Source organism: Strix uralensis, chromosome 11 (assembly GCF_047716275.1).
Source record: "Strix uralensis isolate ZFMK-TIS-50842 chromosome 11, bStrUra1, whole genome shotgun sequence".
NCBI lineage: Eukaryota > Metazoa > Chordata > Aves > Strigiformes > Strigidae > Strix > Strix uralensis.
In genome coordinates, this window is record NC_133982.1 from 19,726,061 (window position 1) to 19,744,167 (window position 18,107).

General features: G+C 42.3%; 2 protein-coding genes across 6 annotated transcripts in view; both read left to right on the top strand.

Annotated features, from left to right (window-relative positions):
* The window catches only part of LOC141948050 (cell surface hyaluronidase CEMIP2-like), a 55,114-nt gene extending 51,097 nt beyond the window's left edge, over positions 1 to 4,017 (top strand). Inside the window, exons 22-24 of the mRNA XM_074880014.1 lie at positions 36 to 196; positions 1,484 to 1,593; positions 3,665 to 4,017. Of these exons, the coding sequence (XP_074736115.1) occupies positions 36 to 196; positions 1,484 to 1,593; positions 3,665 to 3,885 (492 nt within the window). The 3' untranslated portion in view covers positions 3,886 to 4,017. The remainder of the gene's footprint in view (positions 1 to 35; positions 197 to 1,483; positions 1,594 to 3,664) is intronic.
* Positions 1 to 18,107, top strand: part of CEMIP (cell migration inducing hyaluronidase 1) — a 114,365-nt gene that overhangs the window by 46,751 nt on the left and 49,507 nt on the right. For 2 of the 5 annotated variants that reach the window (XM_074880217.1, XM_074880213.1), the window contains exons 2-6: positions 11,268 to 11,375; positions 14,255 to 14,407; positions 15,085 to 15,223; positions 16,007 to 16,243; positions 16,627 to 16,806. In XM_074880217.1, coding sequence (XP_074736318.1) covers positions 11,300 to 11,375; positions 14,255 to 14,407; positions 15,085 to 15,223; positions 16,007 to 16,243; positions 16,627 to 16,806 — 785 coding nt within the window. In that variant the 5' untranslated portion in view covers positions 11,268 to 11,299. Of the gene's footprint in view, positions 1 to 4,177; positions 4,245 to 5,441; positions 6,018 to 11,267; positions 11,376 to 14,254; positions 14,408 to 15,084; positions 15,224 to 16,006; positions 16,244 to 16,626; positions 16,807 to 18,107 lie in introns of those variants that run through there. The other 3 variants (XM_074880215.1, XM_074880214.1, XM_074880216.1) reach the window with 3 other exon arrangements.

Consider the following 18,107-nt stretch of genomic DNA (forward strand, 5'->3'; position numbering starts at 1 on the left):
CTCCCTCCATAAAACCTACCTGTTTTTTGTTGCAGATAAATGACACAGTTTTCCTGTTCAATAGGCGTGGGATATTCTTCATGGTGCTAGATGCATGTTCAGGAGCAGTCGTGAGTAGGAGGCACTTTGGCACAGTTACTGGTGAAAACGCTGCCAGTGCAATAACTGATTATGTTCAAACATTTATAAAAGAGAGGTAAGAAAACTGCTGAGAGACCAGTTCATGTAGTAACCCGTGTCTGATAGACAAAGAAGGGAAAATCACCTACTTTCATAAGCAAACCTGTGCTCTGAAGAAATCTGGCACAGATTAAATATGTACAAATCCCAAATACCACCCAGATAATAAAAGAAGCAGCATCTCTCTCCCAGGATTGCACAGATTAGAGCAGACAGAAACAGGTTTTCTGGAAAACTGTCAATTCCTTCTAAATTAACCATTCATTTTCCAGCATGGAGTAGATAAGGTCCTTGCAATGACATTTGCAATCCTGTGCAACTATCCCGGTGTCCAGCAGTTTCCTGGCAGCCGATGATTCAGTTTTCCATTTCTGAAATGAGTTGGTTTGTGTTTAGTCTTACTGATTGTTTTTGCCTCTTGTGACATGAAAATCATAGGTGTGCCAGATTTTCCAGTCGGACTTTTCTTGGGCGAGCCAATGAATAGACCTGCTTGCCTGCGGGCTCTGTTACCTTGCATGTGTCCTGGCAGTGGTCTGGATCATCTCTGTTTGTGTCTGTCCCACATTCCTTGTGGTTTTATGTGTCGCCACATAAACATGGAACAACAGAGATTTATAGATAAATTCTTGGCTGCTGGCAGAAGCAGGTCAAATAACCAGAAAACAGATTTTCAGTCCAAGACGTTTCTGAGCAGTTCATGACCAAAGGTTTGAACACTCCTGAGTTATTACATCTGGATTTATGCACGAGTGTGTATGTGTATCAAACATGCATGAAGTGACATATATCCGTACGATGCCTGGACATTCAGTTTGATTTTCTGGTAGGATGTGTATTTTGCAAGTCTAGGCATTCAGCTAAATGCAACCAGTTGTGCAACCTGTAATTCATTGCAGGTACAATTTACTGGGGGCTGAAAGCACATCTGTGAGGACTAAAGCCAGACTGAGGCCTGACTGAAAATCAGACCCAGGATATGGATGGCTTCAGAGTCTCAGGGCTGTACAGGAACTGAATTTCTTCTGCGGCTGAGTGTCATGTTCCTGTAAGGGATGCACTCACAAGCAGTCATTTGTGCTTCTTTTGATTCCACGTGAAGCACAGGTTTAATTTAAGAACATTTAAACAGAGGCTTAAACTTAGGAAAGCTTATGTGTGATTGAAATCAAAGGGATTTAAGCATGTTCTTAAAGTTAAGCAAGCTCTTAAACACTTTTCTGAGTTGGAGCTTAAAGGTCTTGCAGATTCCCAATGAAGTAATGTTTTGCAGTTGTGCAGTAATTACTGTCCTTCTTTTCAGATCACTTGTTCTCGTGTGCTCTAGAGGTATTGCAGACATGGTGGGGAGCTCCGAAATGCCTGTTTTTACCACGTTAGGTTCAGCAAAGCCTATTGTCTTCCACAAGGAAGGTAAACATATTTATTCTACCATGTTTCTTTTGCTTAAGAATTACTGGTGTGTTTCCCTACCAAAAATGTACACATATATATATAGTGCTTATCAATATATTTCCTACCACAATGTGCCAGGGTAGCCGAGTGGAAACCTCTTGGCTGAGGCATGGTGAGAAGTAGGAGAGTTATTTTGGGGTTTTGACCCTACCTCACCGGTGAGAAGCTGCATGCCACAAATTTTTCATCCTAAAAGGGGCTTGGTTTTGTAACAAACAAACAAAAAAGAATAATTTGATAAAGATTACATCTCTAAAATTCAACTGCTTTGCAAGGAAAAACAATCATAAACTGAAAAGTTGATGAAAAAGAAAACAGCCTGAAGTGAAATAGGAGCTATTTATTTTTTTGTATGGAAGGAAGGTGAAATTACCAGTTTTGGAAAGTTCTTACTACAGTTTTACCTTGGTATCATTGGTCCAGGAAATCCGTGCTGGCTTTCCTACTGGAAAGCTAGGGGCTATTGAGTCCAGGTTTGGATAAATAATTTGTGTGATAAGGAAATCAGGAAAACAACCAGCCAGCTTGATGCAGATTTCATTTGCAGTCTCTCAAGCCGAGATCAGATGGAGAATTGGCTGTATTTCCAGCTTCTTTTTTTTTCTTGGGTGTTTGGGGATTTTTTTTCCGTACTGCTTTACTGAAATTTATATCAATTTCTGGTTCAAGTTTCAAAGCTATGACCATTCCAAGGGATGATGGCATAGTCTTTACAACAGAGACAGTGATTCAACTTCGGTGCTTGTTTGATTCCCGAGAAGCTGTTTTTTTTCTTTTCTCTTTTCAAAAGTAAAAATTTGAGTATTTCTTTTTTGTTTTTATCCTGAAATTTCATTGCGTCATTCTTTCGTCAAAGCCCTGGATACTTTTGAAAGGAATTTTTTGATTAAAAAGCAATCTTTATTTTGTTTTGTCAAACTTTGTTCCCTGACCCACCTGTGCCGCTCTCTTGGGCGCAGCACTTCCAGGTTGTTTTGGGAACTCGATTCAGCCTCCAGCCTCGACTACTCCTGGGGCACAAAAAGCAGCAAGCGGGGCCGCCACCATCCTGGGGACATGCTGACTGGTGGCCATCTCCTTGCCCTGCCACTTCGTTGGGACGCTGGTGTCTGGCAGTGGGACTAAGCTGCTGCTGACCGGTCATGTGCCGCCCCTGTTTTGCTTTTCCTAAGGGCAAGGGTGTTCACCCACATGTCTGCCCTGATTTCCAGTCTGGGTAATTATGTTCTGCTTCATGAGCTTGCTCCCGCTGATGCAGGTATGCGCACTATTTGACTTCACAGCTTCAAAAGTGATCCCACGCAGGACTGGTCCGTGCTGGAGGGGCTGTATTTCAGGGCAGGCTGGAGCATTTCTGCCAAGTGCATATTGCTTCTGCCAGGGATAATGCAGAAAAGCCCCAATCCTCTTGACCCCTGCAGGATCAGGATTTAGGGTCTTGTTGCCTGGTTTTGCAAAACCTTATTTAAATTAGAAGTGTTTACAGGAATAGTCTCGATCCAACTAGCTGCAAATAGCCTTGGGAGACTTTGCAATGAAAAGCATAATATAAACACAAGACATTATTATTAAAATGGAAGAATACATAATGCCTTTGTACTTTGTGACAGCAGAGGACCAGAGCAGAGTCGACATGGGGGATAGTTTAGGCATAACAGGAAGAAACTGATGTAAACTAATAAAATGAGGATTCGAAGCGCCTAACCATTTTCATGTAGTCAAATATGAAAAAGTATCGGTCTTATTTAAAAATAAAGAGTAAAACAATATTCCTGCTAAGTGATATCTGGGAATCTATCTTAGCTTATTGAAACACTTGCAGATCTGTGATACAGTGTGGTTATGGCTTCAGCGAGGCTCCTTTCCTCTTTCATCACCCTTTTTCTCTCTTAAATGTTCTGTTATTTTAATCCAAGGAAAAAAAGAAGGGCTATGAATTTTCTGTGATGTGTGGAGGGTGTCCGTGCTGTGCTGCTAATAAGTGAACTGACCCATCCAGAGGGTCACTCTCTTTGTGTCTGTTTTTCAGGGAGTTTTGCCATGCTTGGCTATAAAGGACAAGCCAAACCCTCCTGGATTAAAGTCCTTAATCATGCTGGTTATCAGAAAGCGGCTTCTCTACAGCATTATGTTCCCTTGAAGCTGAAAGAATATCAATGTCCAGCTAATGATGATGAGTCGCTAAAATTCGCTTTTTCTCAGAACCACTCGGAGCACATCTCTGTAGAGGCTGTGGCACCACGGGATTAGCATCACTGGGGCAACACCAGCCAGGCAAAGCCTGCTGCTGTCACCAAAACCTGCTCTTGTTTTTACAGGCTTGTACCAAACCGATGGTGTTCACTTGTATATTTTATAACTAATAAATATATTGTCATCTTACCCACTGTGGTAGAGCTTTATTTTTCAAACAGTGCCTCACAGGGCAGAATAGGAAAAGCCTGTGGGCTGCCCTTCCCCAGGAGAAGTGTTTCAACATATCTACGATTCGGTATCTGAAGGTAAGTTTTAAAGGCAAGAATCTGCTCTCTGGTATTACAGGGACTGGAAGTGAACTTTGTCGTGGAGATTTTAGCAGCATCCAGGGAAACAGATGAAATTCAGCAGAGGTAGGGAATTCAGTCCTTCAGTCCTGTTTTCCCTCCATTAATGTCTGTCCATCTGCTGTGGCATCCTAGGTGAACTCAGTAACATCTGCTTGTAAGCATGCAGTGATCTTACAATAATATCTTCTAATCAAACTGACTATATAGGGTACAACAAGGAGTTATAAATGCGTTTCTATCTGTACCTAATGACTGGTGAAATGATGTTTGTCCAACTGATACGAACATTTAATTGAAGACCTGCAGGAATAAATCCCAGGATAAAGTATGTGCTTGCGTCCCTTTCAGACAATGCTCGTATTGATTTTCTGCTCCCATTGAGGACGGAAATACTGCCAGTATTAGTGGCTAATTCTCTTTGATTTTTTGTTCATGCTGCTGCTTTTTGAAGTAAAGACAAAAACAGAGCTTTGTATGCAAACTGAGAAACAACTCATGACCTCACTGACTACAGTTTAAGTACAGAGTTGCCCTGAAATGATGACAGACTCTTTTTAGTTTGAACATGATGTTACTTGGCGACAGCAGTGAAGGGACGGGCGATTTCAGACTATCCATGTCTTTGTCATACGGGTTACTCAAACAGGTAGGTGAAAGCTTTGTTACTAATGTCCCGTCGTTTCTTTGGAATTCTCAGAAATGGCCAGAAACAAGTTGCTACAGGAAAAGGTTAGTGTTTTGTTGGCCAGACTTTTGCTCCCTGGTGAGTTAGTCGCTCTGGCATCCGCGCGCTGGCCAGCTGATACTGTGCCTCTGAGCAGGGCTGAACTCCTTGGCTGGGACACGTGCCTCCATCGGACACATATTGCCTGGTTGTCCTTGGATGTGGGGTGAGAGGACACCTGAAATGTTTATAGGCAGACAAGGAGACCATGGCTCCATCCCCACACCCTGTGGGAGAGGTGTGAGTTGGGTTTGGCCAGGGAAGGGGTCCTGGCTTCCTAGAAAGTGTGAAGAAATCACTGATGCTGCTTAGTAAAGGTAAGATAAAGAGTGATGCACAGGACATCATGGACATGTGCTGGCTCCTGCGGGGAGTGATGGAGACTGATGTCCTCGGTGGAGATGAGAAGTGGTACAAAAGCCTGAGTGTCTGGGCTGACCCTCTAAGAAGCTCCCTGAAGTCCTTTTGAACTCCTGTTAGTACCTAATTGTTATGATTTCTGAGGCCGTGCAGAGGAAGAAACGCAAGATGTTTTTGGCTTGTAAGCGTAAACCCAACGTTGGAACAAGTACTTACAGAGCAAGCTTTTAGCTTGGACATTTATTTGATAATCTGTGACAGGTCCAGACCTTGGATCATAATAAAACTTTGCAGAGCTCTAAGTCCAGGCTCAGACTAAATAATTGGCAAAGGAAGAGCCTGGTGAAGGAAGGAGAGGAATGTGCCTAAACCTCTGAAAAATGTCTATTCCTCCTCCCCCCCCCAGAAGGAGAGCAAATGGCAAATGTCCTGGAGAGGAAGGCGTGGAGCTGTGGCGAGCCAGATGCAAACAGTAAAGTACCACAAAAGCAAAAAGAAAAATATTTACATCCTGATGCAGTTATTTGGTTAGTTAAAAGCTGCAGTTTGAAGAGGATTCAGGATGCTGTGATCCTTTTCAGCCGCTGCACACACTTTTTTTACCTTGGGAGAGAAAAAAAGGCTTCAAAACCAAGGACACTCTGCAGAGGGTACAGTTCCTCCACGGATCCTTGGGACATTTGAGATGGTGATTCCAAAGGCTCCTGCTAACCTGGCATGCACCAGAAGTCTGTGTGTGTGAAGCTGCGGGGGTAAGTGTCGCATGGGCGTTGTGTTTGTGGGAAGCTGTTGTATTCCTGCCGGGGATTTCCTGGGCAGGAGGATCTCCACCTGCATGCTGGAGTCCACACTGACTGTGCGTGTCCTCGTGGACCTGCAGCTAATCCAGGCATGTTCAGTAGATCTGATGCATTCAGGACACACAGCTGTCCTGGTTATCCCCAGAGCATTTCTGCAGGGGGAACACAGTAGCTCTGGCACTCCCTGAAAACATTAGCTTGGCTATGGACTGAGTTACTCTCAGCAGGCACAGCAAAGTTAGTGCACCTTGAACCTCAGCAAATGGGTCTCAGCTTCCCACCACTTTGATGCTTTGAAAATTTCATGCGATGGATGAGGGTTTAATTCAGTGAAATGCTGAGCACTTCGAAAGCATGTGAAACTGGGAGTCAGTCAGCCTCGGATGGGTGGAGTGGTGTGAATTGCAAATGGTTTTGTTTTAGCTGAGCCAGAAATGGCTTCCTTTCCTTTTCAAGGTCTGTCAGCCTCTGGAAAAAAAAAAGTGAATTCTGAAAAAAAATGTATCTTTAAAATAACTCGCTTTCCCCCTTTTATTTCTGTTTCAAAATAGTTTGCCAATATTACAATAAATTTGCAAACACCTTAGTTTCCTTTAATTTATTAATTGTTAAAATTTCCTCTAACTCCTCCTCCTCATTCAGAATTTGTTTTTATGAACATCAGGAATCAAGGAACTTGCAGTGATGTTTATATATGGAATACGTGAGCAGAACCTCCTTCCTTGTATGAAAAGTTATTAGATAAATATATAAGAAACCAAGGTTCATTGGGAAAAAAGTCAGAGTGCTGCTTTTGACTCCAGTATGGATTTCATTGAGAAGTGAAGTCTGTTGCTGAGTTTAATCCTCCTCTACTTGCTAGTAAAATAGAGCAGCGAATGACTGAATGGCAAGCACAAGATCAAGATGAAGAGCAGAGGCAGCTACGCTGCTGTCATGCTCTGGGACTGGGAAAGCATTTTCATTAGTGACCCTAGAAATGCATTTGTTTATTTGTAAGGCTGTCTGAAGGCTTCAGCTGTGCTGTGGCTGGGTGTGCGAAGTCTCCCCCTGCACAGGAATGTCACTGTAGCAAGAACTGGCACGTCCTTGGGTCAGAAAGACAAATCTGCTCCTCAAATCCATCTTCCCAGCTGGGGCTAAAATGCAAAATTCCCTCAGTGGGGTGAGGGCAGTCACTGCCATGCAATGTCAGCAAGAAGGTAGCAGAGGGCTAATTAAACAGTTCCTCCTTCTCTCAGGAATCAGTTTCCAAATCGATGTTGGCTTCTTTGCTTATGAATGAGGAAACATATAGCAAGGCTTCAGATCTAGCCATGACACAACTAAAACCGCAGCATCAGCTGTGGCAGTGGGAGGGTCCAGGTTTGGCTACCTTGAGCAGAAGGGGTGCATCATGGCCCTGTCACCCCTCAGGGTCTCCTGGAGCATCTCACCTTGCAGAGATGGTCCCTGGGGAACACAGATTTTACTCACAGGTCATCTTTAAGTACCAGTGTAAATTAGTGTCTGCTGAGAGTTCACTTTCCATCAGGCTAAAAGGCGCCTTTTCCATGTGAGCTTTTCCTGTTATTCTCCGGGGATGGCTCTGGATCCTGGCCTTGCCCCTGCACAGGTCTGTGGTCTCTCTGGCTGGGCTGTAGCAGCAGTAGTAGCCATCAGGTTTGACACCTTTTTCAGGGGAGATAGGATAGCTGCTGATTTTCTCCCATCCTTGCCATCTTTGTAATGGATGGTTAATGCCCCCATTATGCCCTGCTTGACATAGCAGAAAAGAGCCTCATCTTCAGCAGATGCTGAAGGTGCATCTTCCAAGGTGTTTCAAGCCAGTCTTAAAAAGCACCCAATATCAGAAGTAACATTTTAAAAATTTTGGTGCCAGGCTTAGGTGGTTGGCCCAGTCATGCAAGGTGGCAAGTCAAGGTCGGAGCCTGGTGTGTGTTTCTGCATGGCTGGCTGTGCCTCCCAGGAGAGCTCTGCTCTGCCACTGGGATTTGGGGTGTCCGTGTGACCCCACCATGATGCCTGTGACAGTCCAGCTTCCTCAGAGCATTTATTTGCTGTTTTGCTTTCAGGATTGTCTGCTTTGTGTTGCCTCCAGCATTAAAACCGCAGGGAGGGCGGTGAATAGGGATTCCTGTCTATGTAGTGCACTTTCTAGTACAGTATCGCTGCTGACACCTGCAGTAGCAGCCAGCTGAGGACTAATGGTTTCCTGCATCTACTTTTAGCATTATCTGCTGCTATTGTTCACTTTTTTGGAAAGATCCAGCAGCTGGGAATCATTTCAGAAAGTCTGCCTTGCCAGATCCAGGGATATGAGTCCCACTTGCCATTGCCAGGCAGCTTTTAATGGCTGGATGAAAAAGCTTTTCTCACCCAGGAGAGGAGTCACAGATGGTATTTGAGAAATGTTGGAGATGATAGACTTAGGAGGACACTTGTATGGCCTTTATGCTCTCAAAGGGCCTGATTCTGCAGGGAGATTTGTTGACATTGCTGGTTACATCAGAGCTGAAGTCAGCCACGTGGCGCCTGTTCAAGTGAAATGTAGTGTATTGCTGTATCCCCACGCGGCTCTGAGCGCTGAGCTAACGAAACGGCTGGCTGGCAGGAGATAACCGCTCCCGTGTCCCCTCCAGCAGGAGACATTAATGAAAAGAGTCGCTATCTCTTCCTGCTCTTATATTTAACAGTAAAATCAAACATGTGGCTGTTTGTGTCTAATATTTGGGAAAGATGCTTAACTGAGAGCCTTTGAAGGAAAATTCCTGAGATTATCCTCCGAGCAGCATTTTTCCAGCAGCGTGTTAGTCAGAGCTGAATCAGAGGAGTCGGATCCTCTTGGCCCTCTTGACTCTCAGCCTTTCCAACTCGAGTGCCAGTTAATACTAACACTGCAATGAACTCGGGCTTGCTGCGAGCAGAATCAAACGCCCTACCTCAGTCACAAAATAAGCAGGATATTCTTTGGCCCATCAGACACTACAAAAACATTGGAGCCTGGCATACAGCTGGTGACTCCAGAGATGCCATGACTTTCCAGTGTGATTGCTTGTTGTGATCTTTGCTGTTGAAGATGGATGTAATCAGGGAAGCAGTCCCCAGTGAGCAACTGGGGATGTAATACCAGAAGCCATTTTGCACAGCCTGATGGTGAATACTGTACAGTTCTTGGCTCTAAAGAAAGCAAAGACTGTGAAATTTCTTAAACCAATTTCCTACCAGTTTGTTACAGGTTACTGTAAGAAACAAGATCATGAACTGGATGGAGCAGAGATGCTCCTCTGAGTTTGAGCTCCTCAGCTCCTCTGAGATGCTCCAAGAAGCAACAGGAGAGCAAATGCATGCCATCACTGTCAAAAAATCAGTTGCTTCTTTTTGTTTCTGAGAACTCTTATATCATCTGAATGTATTTTATGACCAGTACCTTACCAGTTAGAATCTGGCTTTGTGCAACACTAACACACAGCTGTGTCCATGCTATAAGAAACACTGTTTATCTGCAATGACCATCCTGTGGTATTACCACTTGTTTAGTTTTTCCATTATCATTAAAGCAGAATCTAGTGATTAGGCTTGCAGATTAGGCTGTGTAATAATCACTAATATATCTTGACATTTTAATGGTGACTGCTGTACTTTGGGCATACCTCTAATAATGTTCCTTTAAAAGAGCCCTGGCTTATCACACATTGATGGTTAATGCTGTTAAAATGTCAGACACAGGCAGCTTGGTTCTGGCGCAAATTCCATGGCGACGGTATTGCTCTCTGATAATGTATATCATTCAAAGTTATAGCATTACTAAGTGCATTCCTCTTTTCTACTGTTCTGTAACAGCATTTCAGCACCTGATAGACTGTACCAAGCCCTGAGTCTATGCTGTTTCCAGAGCTCACAGCTGTCAAATACACTATACCAAAACAAGCAAACATTTTCCTGCTGGAATATTTCCTGGCAAATCTGGTTCTAATGCTATTTTTAATACAATCATTGGATTACATGTAGTTTGAACGTATACTTGTACTTCAAGCTATCACCTTTATGAAAAGTAGAGACATGTGTTTTGCATACATACACTGTAAAATTTGCTCCAGACTAAATCCTGGCTTCTTGCATATCTTTTTCTCATGTTTTTTTGTTTGGTTTATATTAACAAGTGACATGAAAAGTAACATGTGCTTTTTGCCCTAAAGAAATTGGGGCACCCTGGAGTTTTTTTCAGTTGCTTTTTTTGTGTCTAAGCTATGTGATGCATACATTTATCCTATTTCATCATTGTGATGTGACATGACAGCTACAAATAAATTTCTTCAATATTCCTCAGATACTGGCTTACATGATAAAACCTAATGGCTCCAAGGACTACATGTGAATTTTAAACAGTGCCTTATGAATACAGAAGTGGGTGTCCTTGCTTCAGTGTGAATATACATGTCAATAAATTGTCATGAGCATGGGGCAGAGCTGCAAAATCAATCACCGGAGGCTGGAGAGAATCACATTAATTCTAACTTTGACTTTCATGACACTGCTTGTTTGTTTTTGCTGGGGGTTGGCTACTAAAGAAATGAAAACATTAGGTAGACTGGTTTCAAAAGCAGCTTTTGCTTTTGCAAGAAAATTCTGGGCTGGCGTATTAAATAGACAGTGTTTTCTTGGATCTGAAATCTAAGAAACTGCATGCTTCAGATTGGAAGTGTGAGTGTATGGTTTATCTTGGGGGTGCACAAAACACCATTGCTAAAAATGTGGGGGTAGTACGGGGGAGAGAGGTGCCACTGAAGGCTTACTTCGTGAAAATTTGTCACTCTGCAAACGCTTTCTCTGTTGTGTTTCATTACTTTTTTGCACATGTGAATATGCAGCCCTAGAGAGTCTTGACACTGGCTGTGTTTATACTGCATTCCTAAGGCATTTTGGCTACATCTGGAGGTTGCTTTCTGAGTGTCTATTTGGATTTCCAAGTGGGTTTATCCTAAACCAAACAAAGGGTAAGGAGCTGCCCATGGTTTCTTGCTCTGTTCAGTCTGATCCTGAAGCGGCATGAAAGTGTTCTCAGCCATAGAGCTGAATGGGAGTGGAAGTTGCCTGGCATAAAGCTGTATATAACCTTTTTTGTGCTGTGAATGGTTTTTGCATGAGCTGGGGGGGGGGAAAAAAAAAAAGTGACATTTGCTTGATATTCTTTCTTCACAGGTATCCATCCAGAGAATTGAAAATCCTGAAGAATGGCTCTACCTACCTCCTCGTTTCTGGCTGAAAATTTCATTTTTCTTCTGTTTGTAATCTCTTCTGTAAGTACAGGTAAGTTTTCCTGCAATGGGAAAAAGAGCATGGTTTGTAACACTATTTTTAATAAAGACATTGCTGGTTTAGATTGATCAGCTTTTCACTCTGCTTCATATAAGAGTCAAGGACAGAGTGAGAAAACTCAGGAGAAAAGCAGTTTTCTGATGTGCCAATACTCCTGATTGAGGGCAGCTGGAATGGCAAAGACTGAAATTTCTGAGCAGGTGAAAGTACCCTCAGGACTCCCTCAGACTCTGCCACCCATTCTTAAAACAAGCCCAAATCCAAGAAACTGCCACAAAGAAATAACAAAAGAAACCTCAGGTCCTAATAGCTGTGGCTGTGGGAGGTGAAGTCGAGCATTTTACTGCATTGCCTGAGCCCAGATATGGACAGCAAAAAGCTCTGGGGTGGGACGTATCTCCCCCTTTGGTTTTGTCTCTTCCAAGTAGCCCTTTTCCTAAGCAGTTAGGGAAAAGGGAAGCTCCATATACATATTCTAAATACAGGTAATTTGGGGCTTTGTATCTGTTTAAAACAAAGATACCATGTGTCTTGCCCCCAACACTGCAGCTGCATGAAGCAACCTTTCATTGCTGTGCTCAGGCCCTTTTGGTCAAGAAGCAAAACATTCAGTTAATTCCTTGTGCTGGGTAGAAGTTGCACTCTTATTTAAAAAATTACAATGAGAGCAATAATCATGCCATCAAGGTACCTGGATGAGCTGGCAGAAGATGCTCAGCCTTCTGGTGTCCTTGGCGCAGTTGATGCGGGTGACGCGCACGGCTCCTGCTCTCTGGGATGAATTGGTTAATGGAATTGGGAATTTGGGTCCTTGTTTGAGATTGTGTTGGCTTTTGCTGATTGTTGTCCCAAACATCAGTATAAATTCCTCTTGATTTCCCCTTAGACTTCACTGTCTACCTCTCTGTTTCTAAATAATGAGGGCACAAGTCATCTTTTGAGACTGCATGAAGCTCTTTTGGACATTAGCATAGCCAAGTAAATGGAAAAATGAACAAGCTTTTATCCTGTCCCCTTAATCTAGTTAATAAATTATACCTCTACATTTGAATCAATTCTTTAGGTTTTATTTAGCTTCTCATCATGAGCAAATTTTCCTATTATCCTTATTCCTATGGGAATAACAGCTCATTTTTTTTTAATTTGTTGCCAGTGTGATTACAGTTATATTTGAACATCTATTTCCAACGCAAGTCCAATTTCCTGCCTGAAATATTTATCTTTTTCAACTCTTAGTAATTCTGTGTGTCTTCTGGTAGAAATCCAGAAACTCCTTCTTATTTTCCTCAATTACTGTAAATTGGAAAAAGTGCTTCTGACATTACCGATACACTTCCAGCTGGCACAAGTGGTATCAAATCAGGTCCTGGATGTTTATCAGTATTTGACTTGCTACCTGGTAGATTATTAGCCCTCTCTGATTTGGTCACTTCACGTATATGGAAAAAGTTTGCAGAGAGCCAGGCATATGTTGCCCACATGAAATGTTCGTTGCTTACCTTGAATAGCTGGTATTTAATGGGTCTCTGGAGACATAAAGGCAGTGACTGATCCAATTCTATTGTTTTCTTAAGACATGAAACTGGTGGAGGAAGAGAAAACTGAATGCAGATGGACAGGTTTTGTTTCTGTTGCTGTGGAATTACCCTTCAAGTTTCACAGTGTCAGTGCACAACAGCTCTCTGTTGACTACACCAGCATGGGGACATGTTTCCTTGCATGGATTCACGTTGTTGTCCTTTCCATTAACTGAATGCATTAGTATCTGTGGGGCAAAAACCACCCAACTTTGCTAAGTGCCAGAGACATAACCCTGCTGAAGTCAAGGTGTTTATCCTATGTCTGTTACCATTGATTTGTGGATCCTGTAGTTTTCCTATAGTGTTTTAAAGGATAAAAATTGGAGAGCTGGTGAGACCTCCCAACCCTTTCTGATGGCAAAGGGCTCATTGTTCAACTTCCACTGACCTCAGCTTCCTAGGATTAGAAAGGTTTCTACCCTCAGAAAATATGCCTCACACATGGGACTCTCGCATTCACAGTTTTGTTGATGAGAGTAAGATGTGAGGCTCACATATCGAGTGAGATTGTATCAGGGAAATTTTTATCTTAAGTAAATACTTACAACATGAGACTCTTGAATTTGGTATGAGATCCGTTTAGACTGACACGTCATGGCAGTCCATAATCAAATTTGTGTGTGGAGACTGGTGATGTGTGAATTCAAAGCAAATGAATCCTTATTGCTTCTGCCTGGAAAAGCTCACAAACTGAGTCCCTCTCTTGTGAGATTCCTGTTGCTCTCTGTTACTGGCTGGACTGGTAATTCCTTGGTGCTTGGTGTTCTCATGTTAGTTTGAGCACTTTCACTTTCCATCTCCAGTGAAAACACAGTATGCAAACATATTTTAACATCTTTACATTAAACAAAGCTTTTCAAACCTCACAGGTATTTTGGGGGCACTTTTAAAGGTAGTAGTTGTTTTATCCTTTCATCAACATCTTCCCTGGTCTTGTGAAAGGCTTTGTGTCCGGATGGTATGGACAGAGCTGAATGTCACTGCAGGAAGGGCTCAGTTACAGCCTCTTCTCAGTAGTTTTCTGGAAACTGCATCCCTTGGAAGGCTCCTTTACATTGGGTAGCGGGTTTTCCCATGCTTCCAGAAAATGGAAAACCATACAGCTTAAGCTGTTGTTTGTTTTCTTTTGGTCATGACCCACATGTACTCTACTGCACCGAGGTATTGCTGTGTTCCAGGGAGTCAGCAAAGGGGGGTACTAAGAATGATAATGTAAAGATGCCCTGATATGGAGCTTTCTGTCGTGCACCAAACAAACAGTAATTGTCTTCACTCTCCATCTCTACCCAGCAGAAGCAGCTGTTGCATGTCCTGATAAGGATCCTGAGTTAGAAGACTGGAACCCAGGTCACAATGAAGAAAACCACATTGAAATCCGTAACGGCAGGAAGCTCCTTCTCTCTTCTTCTGCGACTGTCCACTCTATCCACATCACTGACAGAGGTAAAAAGTGCTAGTGGCAAGACTGGGTGAAGTGTGCTTTCCCCTACGGCTGTTTAAATCACTCTGTCTCATGCTGGGAGAGCTTCCTGCTTCTTGCTGAGAAGTTGGTGGCTACTGGACAAACAGAGTTTCAATTCAGCACAAGTGTGGGTGGCAGCTGAGATGCTATCGGCTCTTTAGCCGTTATATTCAATCTATTTGCTGTCCTGTCTGGAGAATTTACAAAAGTAGCTCAGTATACTCATTAGTTCGACTTCTTTGATTTGCTTCAAAAACATTTCTTTTACTAAATCGTTGTCCCGATAACATCATATTGCAATAGTTGTGTTCTCAGGGTCTCAGGACAGGGCAGATACATATGTGCCTCTTTGTCTCTAAGGACAGAGTCATAGTGTTGCTGGTCACTGCTAGCATGAATAGCTATTATTCATCTTAACTCTGAATTTCTCTCTCAGTTTTGAATGAGTCCTCTTCCATGCAAATCTTAATTGCATTCTTCAAGAATTGGACTGATTAAAAACCATGTAATGTCTTTAGGAATTGTATTGAGAGCTGTTTTGGGGAGGATGGGCAGAATTTTTCAAAAATTGAGATGAGAGCCCTGCACTGGATTTAGCACAATGGTATCACAACCTCTGATGTGTGTTAAAGCAAATGTCATAACCTTTTCTACTTAGGAAAACTGGTCATTAAAGATGATGTGCAGCCTATCATTTTGCGTACTAGACATATACTCATTGAAAATGATGGAGAGCTGCATATTGGCAGTGAGATGTGCCCCTACCAAAGCAATGTGGTTATCATCTTATATGGACGGTATGTATGCATGATAAAATAATGTCTTAGAACTTTCTAAGATCTCTCTTACACAACAGGGAACAAAAAAGTTCCTTAGAATTACATTTTCTCAGATGTACTTATCATCATTGCTCTGTGGAAAGTTCAGTAGCTTTTTAAACAGTTTAAATGGCCTTTAAAAAATTGCAGTTTTGGTTCTGGTTTTCAAATCCTACTGGGAGATGAACACTGGGGTATTTGGTCATGCCAGAAAATTAGCATGCACCTTGCCACCACTCAAGCTGATTTTCCAGCTTGAAAACCCAAGGAGTTCTTTTATTATGAAAAATTCTTCTCCCCAGGCATCCTTTCTTTCTGCATGGAAGTGGTGAGCCAAAGGATAATACATTTAAGTCTTGCAGCTCACTACAGGATCTCTTAGAATTTCAAGGATGCCAAACTCATATTTAACAACGATTAGACCTCCTAGCTCCTGGTTAGGGTCCTAACTTCCTCCAGAATTCAAAAACACAAATGTGTCATTCAGTCTGGGCTTCAAACCTCCTCTGGCTTGGATATAATGGATATAACATGTGTAATCTGCATTCCAGATTGCTGCTGGTCTTCAGTTGTTGCTAGTATTATTTCAAATAATTTATTTTCTCTACAATGTGGGCAGTTGATGATTCTTAGAGTAGTTCAAAGAAATGTATTGCAAATCATGACACTTCTCTCCTTGGGCTGTAGCAGAACAAGGAGAGAGGCTCCTTGACTGTCAGATACAAACCCAAAACTGGTTCCTTTTCTTCCTTCCTGCTGCAGAGCGGATGACAGCAGCCAGCCAAATCCCTACTTTGGGCAGAAGTATCTTGGAGTAAGTAAAGGTGGCATTCTTGAGATCCACGGAAAGAAAAAGCTGTCCTGGACTTTCTTAAACAAGACTCTTCATCCTGGTGGCATGGAAGAAGGTGGATATTACTTTGAAAGGAGCTGGGGCCATCGGGGTGTCATTGTCCATGTTATTGACCCAAAGACGGGGGCAGTTGTCCATTCAGATCGGTGAGTGACTTTTCAGCAGTCTAGATGTGACGATCTTTGAGTACAGGTTGGGGACAGCATCTCAGCAAGCTCAGAAACACTCATTTTAGCATCTTGTTCAAATGGGTGTTATTGCATGTATATACAGTTCTTTCTAGATCAGTAATCTCCAAAACCAAAGAGTGAGTAGTGCTACTACCTTGCTATTCTGTCAACTAGAGTTTAATCAGTTCAGGTTAGCAGAAACCCCTTGTATATCCTGTTAGACAAGTGCTTTTGCAACTGGATAGTATCACTACTGTAAACAATACAAAAGAGTTATTTCTTTATAGCACTTGCTTTTCAGTACATAAAGCTGCGATGCTCACTGAAGTAAATGTTTTCGGGTGTTTTTATCACTTTAGGTTTGATACCTACAGAGCAAAAGAGGAAAGCATACGTCTTGCCCAGTATTTGGGCAAAGTTGCAAATGGCATGATCCTGTCGGTTGCAGTGAATGATGAAGGATCTAGAAACTTGGATGACTCGGCCAGGAAAGCAATGACCAAACTGGGCAGCAAGCATTTCCTCCACCTTGGGTTTAGGTATGTGCCAGTCCTGCCAGTTCTTCCAGCACAGAGGCTTTATTATGCTCCTGAGATGTCCAAATAATTCCGCTCTCTCAAAGGCACAAAGTTCTTTCACATGGGAAAAAAAAAAAAGAGGGAAACTTCTCAGTGTGAAGTTTTAGCAGTTAATTAGATACTTTAAGATGCACTCAGTGTCTATATTGGGTATTTTTATTAGCAGATTGAGGAATAGCATATGATTTGCATTAAAAAAGATGTTTTTCCAAGATATTGTTCCCACAAGTTACTTATTCCAATGTATTTTCAAGCCATCCCCCAAAGATTTAAGAGCATATCTACACACACACAGTGAATTGGATGGGCTGACCATTAAGGAGGGTGGAATAATAGCTGTGTAGCCCTAGCTAAATACATATAGACATACATACAGCATATTCTTCGGCTTGACCAATACATATGCGGGGACTTGTGCAGCAGAGAAATTTAACAAGCATGAATTTATGCTGTGGACTGTAAACACTTCTGTGGCCAATACGGTGTCTGTGTTGGCACACACACTGTTGAGAACATTTGCTATTTACCCAACTGTAGCTATTATATTTTTTGTGTTTATCTGAATTTACATAGGCTTTTTTTTTAAGAGGCACTAAGAGGGTCACTGCAGAACACAAACAAAAAATAAAGTCTGCCTTGCAGGGAGAAGTGATTCAATACAGCGGTCTGTGGGAACAGACATGTGTCAGCTGGGCACACGGAGGTGGAGTAAATTTTAGGGTGGCTGATGAAAAGGTTGTGTCAAATATTACAGGGACTCCTGTGCACCAGATAATGCATTTCAAAGAATCAGCCAAGGCTGCAGAAATAGTCTCCAAACCCAGGCTATCTCCATCAGTGCAGTGCTTGCTCTCAAATACCCAGACCCCATATTAAAGCCCAGTAACATGCTGGGTTTCTTTTCAAAGACTGAAATTAGGGAAACAGAGAAAGATTTCTGAACATTATACTTTTTTTCCCAGTTGTGCAACAGGAAGAAATTGATGGGTTTTGCATATGTTTATAAAAGTAAATTGCACTTGATGTTTTTAGGCTGCTGTGGTGCTTTAATGCTAGTTTCTCACTTCTTTGCTGTAAATGCTTATAATGGAAATACCATAGAAATTCATCCATGGAAGTGTGACTTTTCACATGACTATTGGTTGCAGTCAGAAAGCTAATCCTTGCCATGCTGTTATCTGAAATACCACAATATTTCCTCATGTAAATAATAGGGATATTGTGGGTACAATAATGTGGTAGCAGTTGGTCAATATTGTCTC